Raw genomic sequence first — 8,900 nt, 5'->3', positions numbered from 1 at the left:
CGGCGGGGCGGGGCTTGTGGCTGGGAAAGGCGGGGCTGGGGCGGGCCTTGAGCCCAGAGTTACCTGGGTAAAATCCAAGATGGCTGCGTGCAGTTAGTACCCGTGTGACCCCAGCGGAGAAGGTTCTGTTATCTCCCGGAAGGCCACGTCTAGCCCTCCCTCTAGTGCTCGTGCGGTGTTGCAGGGGAGAGACGAGAGCAATGGCAGGGAGCCTCTCTTGGGTGGTAGGCAGGGGCTTATGGGGCCAGGTGCCGCTGGCCTGCAGAAGTTTCTTTCTGGGTAAGTGGCTGATGCAGGACACCCCGAGAGCTGCTTCTCGTAAGCGGCTCAGATTCATTCTCTTTCTTTCCCATCCATAGGTGTTCCCAGATTGTTTCATGTAAGGGTCACCCTCCCGCCCCCCAAAGTGGTTGATCGTTGGAACGAGAAGAGGGCAATGTTCGGGGTATATGACAACATCGGGATCCTGGGTAAGACTTGACTCCGTGGTGCAGAATTTCAGAATCGCAGTTACGCTGTAACGACTGTTTTTTCACCTGCGTGGAAATGGTACCTTGTTGAATAGTAAGAACAAACACTTATCTGGCAGTTTACCTGGCACTCCTCTGTGTCCCCTGCATGCATTTAACACATTTAATCCTCATAACCTTTCTCCTTTGCAGGTAAGGAACTTCAGGCACAGGGAGGTTAGGTAGTTTTTACAAAGCTAGTACGCGGCAGTGCCAGAATTTGTACCCCAAGCAGTCTTGCTCCAGAATCTGTGCTCTTTATACTGTAGCCTGACTGTCGTGTCTGTAGGTGCTGCTGAGGGAAATGCAGCTGTTGGTGAGGGCTTAGCTGGTGGAGGTTGGGTTCTCTCAGATTGGAACTAATGCCTTCTGTCACATTACACAGGAAACTTTGAAAAGCACCCCAAAGAATTGATCAAGGGCCCTGTGTGGCTTCGAGGCTGGAAGGGGAATGAACTGCAGCGTTGTATTCGAAAGAAGAGAATGGTAGGAAATCGGATGTTCATTGATGACCTGCACAACCTGAACAAACGCATCAGCTTTCTCTACAAACGCTTTAATCGACATGGGAAGCACCGGTAGAAGAAAAAGCTGGGAGCTGTGGAAGAGGCATGTCTATAACCAGAGAGAAGGGAAAAGGACTTTTCCTTATGAGGAAGGGGGTTTGGATGCTGTCAGTGATAATGCAGGATTCCTTTGTAATCCATTATCCACAACTTTAGTTTCCTGTAAATGCTGGTTGTACTCATTCATGCAAGGAGGAGGTGGAACTCATCCCTAAGTCTTACAGTTTTAGCTTTGGACTTCATCACTTGCCCTTGCAGTCTAGCCATACCTGTAGTGTTTAAAAAGTAAAAAAATCATTGTTGGCCCTTTTGATGTTTGGCCTTGAAAGTGGTCATTTTAAACTGTCCCATGGGGACTTCCCTGGTGGTCCAATGGCTAAGACTCTGCACTCCCAACACAGGGAGCTCCAGGTTTGATCCCTGGTCAGGGAACTAGATCCCACATGCTGCAATTTAGACCCAGACCAGTTAATAAACATTAAAAAAAACCCCAAAAAACCTTAAAAAAAAAATAAACTGTCCCATGATGACATGTTAAATGTATTTTTAAAAACTTTTCTGCACCGGAATGAAATGTCATAGAAAAATAGTTGTACTTTTCACTATTCTTGTCAAAAAAATTTATCGAGTACCTTTTCTGAGATGAGAACTATAGGAAAAACAGTATAAAATATTCTCCCCCCATGTTTTTCTAGTTACGGGTATAAAGTTATAGTCTCATATGTACACTTTAATATGAGGCCTTAAGTACCATATGAGTGGTTCCTAAGCCTTATTGATCATCAGAATCTCTGCATAGTTAAACAGTTTAAAAAGTAGTCCCTGCCCCCAAAGACTCTGATCTTTAGAACTGAGCTGAGTCTTAAGTCTTTTTTTTTTTTTTTTAATAATTAAAATGTATCCATCTATATAGGCAGATAGTTCAAAATTGTAAAATTACAAGAGTAAGATGAAAAGTTTTCTCACAGCTGGGTTTTTTTTTGTGTGCTTCGTTTCAAGGCAATCATGCATGAAATTCTTTTTAATCCTTCTGGATATTAATATATACTGTGTGTGTACAAGATTGTTTTATCTATCTACCTATCTTCTTTCTGAAAAAGTAGATTCCATGCACATTAAGTTACATTTTCACTTAATGTAACTTAGATCAGTTTTTTGTCCTCACATTTTATGCCATAATGATTTAACCAACTCCATTTTGATAGACATTTAGATTGTTTATCCGGTGGTGCAGTGATAAAGAATCTGCCTGCCAATGTAGGAGACACAAAAGACAGGAGTTCGATCCCTGGGTCGGGAAGATCCCTGAAATATGAAATGGCAACCCATTCCAGTATTGCCTAAAAAATCCCACAGATAAAGGAGCCTGGTGGGCTATAGTCCACAGGGTCACAAAGAGTTGGATGCAACTAAGCATGCATGCACAATAGTTTCTAGGCCTTTGCTTTGTCAAAGTATGTCTTCTCTGATTTTAGGGCATTCTCATTTTAACAGCCAGTTTATTTTAATGAGCTGTGTTTGGAAACCACCGATGTGGGTGATATATAATCTAGATAAGAGAATGCTTTTGGCCTAATCAGGAGTGGCCCCATACAAGAGGATGGATTTTAGTAAGCAGAGAAAGAAGTAGAACATTGCCAGTGAGGAAGAGAAGAGTGGTCGGTGGTACATGGTGAGGGAACACAATTTGTTGGGAGATGGCTGGGTAGGTCTAGCTGTAATGAACCTTAGTATGACACTAGCTGCTTTTTTGTGTTTTAGATAACTTGCTCAGCTATAAATCAACTTAAATGTTTGACATTACTCAATTGAGAGGAGAAAAATATGCTACAGTTTCTAGAATTGTGTATTGATTAGGGTTAAATTGAGTGTCATCAGTGCCTAGTGCATGTGAAGTGAAAGAAATTGTGAAAGTGTTAGTCACTCAGTCGTGTTCAACTCTTTCTGACCACATGGACCATAGCCCACCAGGCTCCTGTGTCCATCGGATTCTCCAGGTAAGAAGACTGGGATGGGTAACCATTATGTTCTCCAGGGGAATCTTCCCATCCCAGGGATTAAACCTGGGTCTCCTGCATTGGAGGCAGATTCTTTACCGTCTGAGCCACCAGGGAAGCCCAGTGTTTGTGAAGCTCTCAGTAAATATTTGCAAAATGAAATAAGGAAAGTATTTGATATATTGTTTTTAAAGAGATCTTTTATGTGGGTTATAAGTGCTATTTGTGTTTCTTAGAAGGATGTTTTAGGTTGATATGAGTAGTATAGTATAGTTTGGGGAGGGGCATATAGGGTAGCTCAGACGGTAAAGCGTCTGCCTACAATGCAGGAGACCCGGGTTCGATCCCCGGGTGGGGAAGATCCCCTGGAGAAGAAAATGGCAACCCACTCCAGTATTCTTGCCTGGAAAATCCCATGGACTGAGGATCCTGGTGTAGGCTACAGTCCATAGGGTTGCAAAGAGTCAGACACAACTGAGCGACTTCACTATATAGTATAGAAACTATTGATTAAGAACATGGCCTTTGGGGTCAGACAGATCTGGGCTTAAACTCAAGCTGGAACACTCTGTGGCCCTGGGCAAAGGAATTAATTTCTATAAGACTTAGTTTGTTTTAGTCTGTCTGTTAGGAGCAGTACAATACTTTTCTCGTAGAGTTGTGTGAAGAATAAATGAAATTATGCACATAAAATATTTAACACAATTTGGCAAGTGTAAATGGTAATGGCAGTCCTCTGGAGTGTGTGTAGGGCTTTGGAAAAATGGAAGAAGACAAGGGAAGACTTTTTACGGTCCCTTTACTTTGAGTCATCCGAGCCCCTGAGCTCACATGTTTGCTTTTTGATCTTGCTTGGTTTTATCTGTCTCTGTGTCCATCTTCCCCATTGACTAGGGCTCATCTTCATTCAGGGCAGGGACTGTCTTGCACACATTTGTTCACTGTTACTAGTCTCATATCTGGTCTCTTTGTATACTGGCTCTTAATAGATCCTTGGTAAATATCTGTAGAAGTCACACATTCAACAGCCATTTATTGAAGGCTACCAGTAGGTTCGAGGGATACAAAGGAAAAAAAAAACCCAACAACTGCATTTAAAGAACTCTTCCTAGTGCAGGCGGTAGACAAAGAAGCATAGTTACAGGGGGAGACAGGGAGGGAAAGGGATGACTGAGAGTTTGGGGATGGTAGATACAAACTCTTAACACTTCAACACATTTAGGATGGATAAACAAGGTCCTATTGTGTAGCACACGGAACTATACCTAACCTCCTGGGATAAATCATCATGAAAAAGAATGTGTATAACTGAATCACTTTGATGTACAGCAACTAGACTTCAATAAAACAGAGGGCAAAAAAGCATAATTGTAAAATCTGTTATGGCATTCAAAGCATGTTAATTACCTGCTGTATAGGTACAGAGAAGAGGGACCCTTACCTCATCCTAGGGGAGCAGGAATGAAGACAGGGAAGGCTTTCTGGAGGAGGCAGTTAACCGAGATACGATATGGAGGTTAGCCTGCTTTCCAGGCAGATGAAACTGAAACAAAGGTCAGAGGTGAGAAACAGCCTGGCACATACGGGAAAGCTGTGAATGGCATTTGTTGGCAGAGCTAATGAGAAATTGGGCAGGAGATGGAGGCCAGAATCAGATTATGAAGAAGACTAAAGAACTAAGGGGACTTCCCTGGTGATCCACTGGCTAAGACTCCACGGTCCCAGTGCAGGGGTCTTGGGTTCAATCCCTGGACAGGGAGCTAGATCCCATGTGCTGCAACTAAGACCTGGCACAGTCAAATGAATAAAAATACTTTTTAAAAATAAAATATATTAAAAAATAAAGAACCATTAAGACTTAATCTTTAGTAAAATGATGCAACCATTTAGGAAAACTGGCACTTCCACAAAAAGTTATATAGAGAGTTACCATATGATCCAGCAATTCCTCTCCTAGGTATACACCCAAGAGAACTGATAACATAGTCACACAAAAACTTGTAGACATGTTCATAGCAGCATTATTCAGAATAGCCAAAAAGAAGAAACAACCCAAATCTCCATCAACTGACGAATGGATAAACAAAGTGTGGTCTATGTATACAATGAAATATTACTCAGCTATAAAAATGAATGAGGGGGCTTCCCTTGTTAGTAAAGAATCCACCTGCCAATGCAGGGGACATGGGTTTGATCCCTGGGCCAAGAAGATCCCACTTGCTGTGGAGCAACTAAGCCTGAGTACCACAACTACTGTGCCCATGCTCTGGAGCCCATGTGCTGCAACTACGGAAGCCTGCATGCCCTGAAACTTGTGCTCTGCAATGAGAAGCCTGTGTACTGCAACTAGAGAGCAGCCCCCAATCACTGCAACTAGAGAAAAGCCTAAGCAGCGGTGAAGACCCAGCACAGCTGAAAATAAATACAATCATTAAAAAAAAAATGAGGTACTGCTGTAACATTGAGGAACTTTGAAAGATAAAAGTAGCCAGTCATAAAGGCTACATATTGTATGGTTCGATTTATATGAAGTGTTCAGAATAGGCAGATGACAATAGACAGAAAGTAGATGAGTTGTTGCCAGGGGATGAGGTAAGGAGCGAGGGATGGGAGATGACTACCAACAGGTACGCTGGTTCTTTTTGGGTTGATGTAAGTGTTCTGGAATTAGTAGTGATAATTGCACAGCCTTATGAATATACTAAAAACCGTGTGATTGTATACTAAATGTGTAGGTTCATATGGTCCATGAATCTTATCTCACTTTATGGCTAAATTAAGCTTTCTTTTTTTAAAAAAAAATCAGAGTAATACATGTATATATAGTTAATCAAAAAGAAAGGAAAGTTATACGACAAAAACAGCAATCTCCTGCCTTACCCATCTATCTTCCAAACTAGCTTCCCAGAATGAAAGGCTTTTACTTTTTTGAACTATTCTGTTATTTGTCATCATAATTTGAAATAAACTGCCCTCCTGCTCTTCATGGTTTAGCAGCTTTAGACATCTATTAGCTTCCTGTTTTGAAAGATGAAGGTTTAGTTCTTTGTGATGATCTTAGTCGATATAGAAAGGGGAAGTTACGTAATTCAGCTCCTATTTATAATTTTAAAAACCCAAAGAACAGAAGGACATTTCCTTAATTTGGTAAAGGTGACATCCTGGAGACCCACACCAAATATTGAGTGGATATATATTTCCTTAAGAGTGGGCTTCCCAGGTAGCTCAGTGGTAAAGAACCCATCTGCAATGCAGGAGACAAGGGTTCCCTTCCTGGGTTGGGAAGACCCCCTGGAGAAGAAAATGGCAACCCACTCCAGTGTTCTTGCATGGAGAATCCCATGGACAGAGGAGCCTGGCAGGCTAGTCAATGGAGTTGCAAACAGTCAGACATGACTTAGTGACTAAACAATTTCCTTATGATCAGCAACAAGACTAGAATGCCCTCTATTGCTGCTGCACTTTAATTTACCACTGAAGGTCCTAGTTAGTGTTATACAAAAAAAAAGAAAAGGAGGAAGGGAGGAAAGAACAGAGGAGGGATGGAATTAAATGGATGTGAGAATTGGAAGGAAAGAGCAAACCGTTCATTTACAAATTGTACAATTTTCCTCTTTAAAACTTCCAGCTGAGTGGAAAAACACAATGAGATTTAAAACATGATACCATTTATATAAATTAAAAATACACACATAGAAGACAGTACCCATTTTGCAAAAACACAAAATTATAAATATCAGACAATTTATAATGCTGTCTATGGCTGGGAAGGAGAATAAGGAAAAAGAACAAAAAATGAAACAAAATCTTTTTATGCATAGGTAGAGATCATGTGTCATGAACTGAAGAGTAGGATTAACTCTGCCTTCTGTACCTAAAGGTCCCCCAGAAGAAACGATGTTCTATTTTTGTCTTCAGGGTGATTCATGGTCTAAGAAACACTTGGATTTGTTTACTCCTGTTGGTTTCTTAAACTTATCAGTATTCATAACAAGTCAATCCCTTCTGGTATTTTTATCACGTGTATGTGATATATATATATATATGTACAAAATTTGTTGATTGTTTTGGGAATCCAACATATGTACTAGTTCAAGACAGATGTATGAGTTTTCTGGGACTGCTGAATACAAAGTACCATTAGTTGGGTGCTTAAACAACAGAAATGTATCCACTTGCTTTCCTAAGGCTAGAAGTCTTGAGACCAGGCATCACCAGGGTTGTGTGGGTGCATCTATTCCCTGCCTCTCTCCTGGCCTCTAGTGGTTTGTTGGCTGTATCTGGTGTTCCTTGGCTTATAGACATATCAGGCAGATACCTGCCTGAATGTGAATAAGGCATTCTCCCCGTGCATGTCTCTCCAAGCTTCCCCACTCTATAAGGACAGCAGTCATAGTGGAGTAGGGGCCCATTTTACACCAATATGACCTCATCTCAATTAATTATCTCTGCAACAACCTGGATCCAAATAAGGTCATATTCTAAGATCTGAGTGTTAGGACTTCCACATAAAAATTTTTGGGAGGAATGCAATTCAACACACAACTATAGCCTTGAATCTCCCCAAGGCATTCTTATGATTTTCTTTTAAAAATAATATTTAGGGACTTCCCTGGTGGTCCTGTGGCTAAGATTCCATGCTACCAGTGCAGGGGACCCGGGTTCAATCCCTGGTCAGGGAACTAGATCCCACATGCCACAACTAAAGAGTTTGTATGCTGCAAGTAAAGACCTGGTGCAAATAAATAAATATTTTAAAAAATAATATTTATTATTTGTTTATTTTTGGCTGTGCTGGGTCTTTGTTGCTGGGCAGGCTTTTCTCTAGTTTCGGTGCTCCGGCTTCTCACTGCAGTTGCATCTGTTGTTCCAGAGCACAGGCTCCAGAGCTCAGGCTCGGTAGTGGTAACACACCAGCTTAGCTGCTCTGAGGGATGTGGAATCAAACTCAAATCTCCTGCATTGGCAGGTGGATTCTTATCCACTGGACCACCAGGGAAGTCCCTCTCCCCCTCTCTCTTCTTGAAATCTTTTAGGATCTTCTCTTTTCCCCTAATATTCTGAGATTTCACAAAGATGTGTCTTGACCTGATTCTTTTTCTTCCAGTATGCTAGGCACATGGTGTACTATTTAATCCAGAAAGACTTGTTCAATTCAGATTTTTCTCCTTTGTATTTCTTTTGTAATATTTCTCCCTCATATCCTGTTTTCTCTTTGCAGAAGGCCTATTAATCAGATGTTGAACTATTTGGCTTGATTTTCTAATTTTCTTACTTCCTATCTCCATCTTTGTTGGCTCTTGCTCCTGGTTCTTTGTTCCTTATTTGTTTCCAATTTTTGACCATGATTTATTTTTCTTGGAACTGTATCTGTGGAAATTCCCCAAGGCCTAGATCGAAGATAAACTCATCCAGAGAGAGGACTTGCATTGCTACAGCCGGTGCTTGATGGCACTGTCGACCTGGAACCATTTTAAGTTCTTGCTATTTTGTTTTTAGGACCAATAAGGAATTCAGACAGAAAAACCACAGCATTGATTATAAAGTGTCTGCATATATTTATAAATATGTTTTTTTAATAATTTATTTATCATTTATTTATTTTGGGCTGTGCTGGATCTTTGTTGCTGCTCGGGCTTTTTCTCTAGTATGGCAAGTGGGGGCTACTCTCTAGTTGCGGTGTGTTGGCTTCGCACTGCGGTGACTTCTCTTGTTGCAGAGCATGGGCTCTCGGGTGCTCGGGCTTTGGCAGTTGTGGCATGTGGGCTCAGTCGTCGCGGTTCCCGGGCTCTGGAGCACAGGCTCAGTAGTTGTGGCACAAGCTTAGT

The 8,900-nt window shown here is 41.5% G+C and overlaps 1 protein-coding gene across 1 annotated transcript; it reads left to right on the top strand.

Annotated features, from left to right (window-relative positions):
* Positions 1 to 53: 53 nt before the first annotated feature.
* MRPL51 (mitochondrial ribosomal protein L51) lies at positions 54 to 1,380 on the top strand. Its single transcript, XM_043881241.1, has 3 exons — positions 54 to 279; positions 360 to 470; positions 895 to 1,380. The coding sequence occupies exons 1-3, from the start codon at positions 201 to 203 to the stop codon at positions 1,089 to 1,091; spliced, it is 387 nt and encodes a 128-aa protein (XP_043737176.1). The 5' UTR covers positions 54 to 200; the 3' UTR covers positions 1,092 to 1,380.
* Positions 1,381 to 8,900: the final 7,520 nt, after the last annotated feature.

This window comes from Cervus elaphus, chromosome 22 (genome assembly GCF_910594005.1).
Source record: "Cervus elaphus chromosome 22, mCerEla1.1, whole genome shotgun sequence".
Taxonomy (NCBI): Eukaryota; Metazoa; Chordata; class Mammalia; order Artiodactyla; family Cervidae; genus Cervus; species Cervus elaphus.
Note: the sequence above shows the minus strand (reverse complement) of the source record. Positions and strands in the feature narration are given on the sequence as shown.

Bases quoted from the DNA above. Each gene is read 5' to 3' on its own strand.
- MRPL51 (XM_043881241.1), top strand. From the start codon at position 201: ATGGCAGGGAGCCTCTCTTGGGTGGTAGGCAGGGGCTTATGGGGCCAG. The intron at 280-359 runs GTAAGTGGCTGA...TCCCATCCATAG, and splicing joins CTGCAGAAGTTTCTTTCTGG to GTGTTCCCAGATTGTTTCAT. The intron at 471-894 runs GTAAGACTTGAC...CACATTACACAG, and splicing joins TGACAACATCGGGATCCTGG to GAAACTTTGAAAAGCACCCC.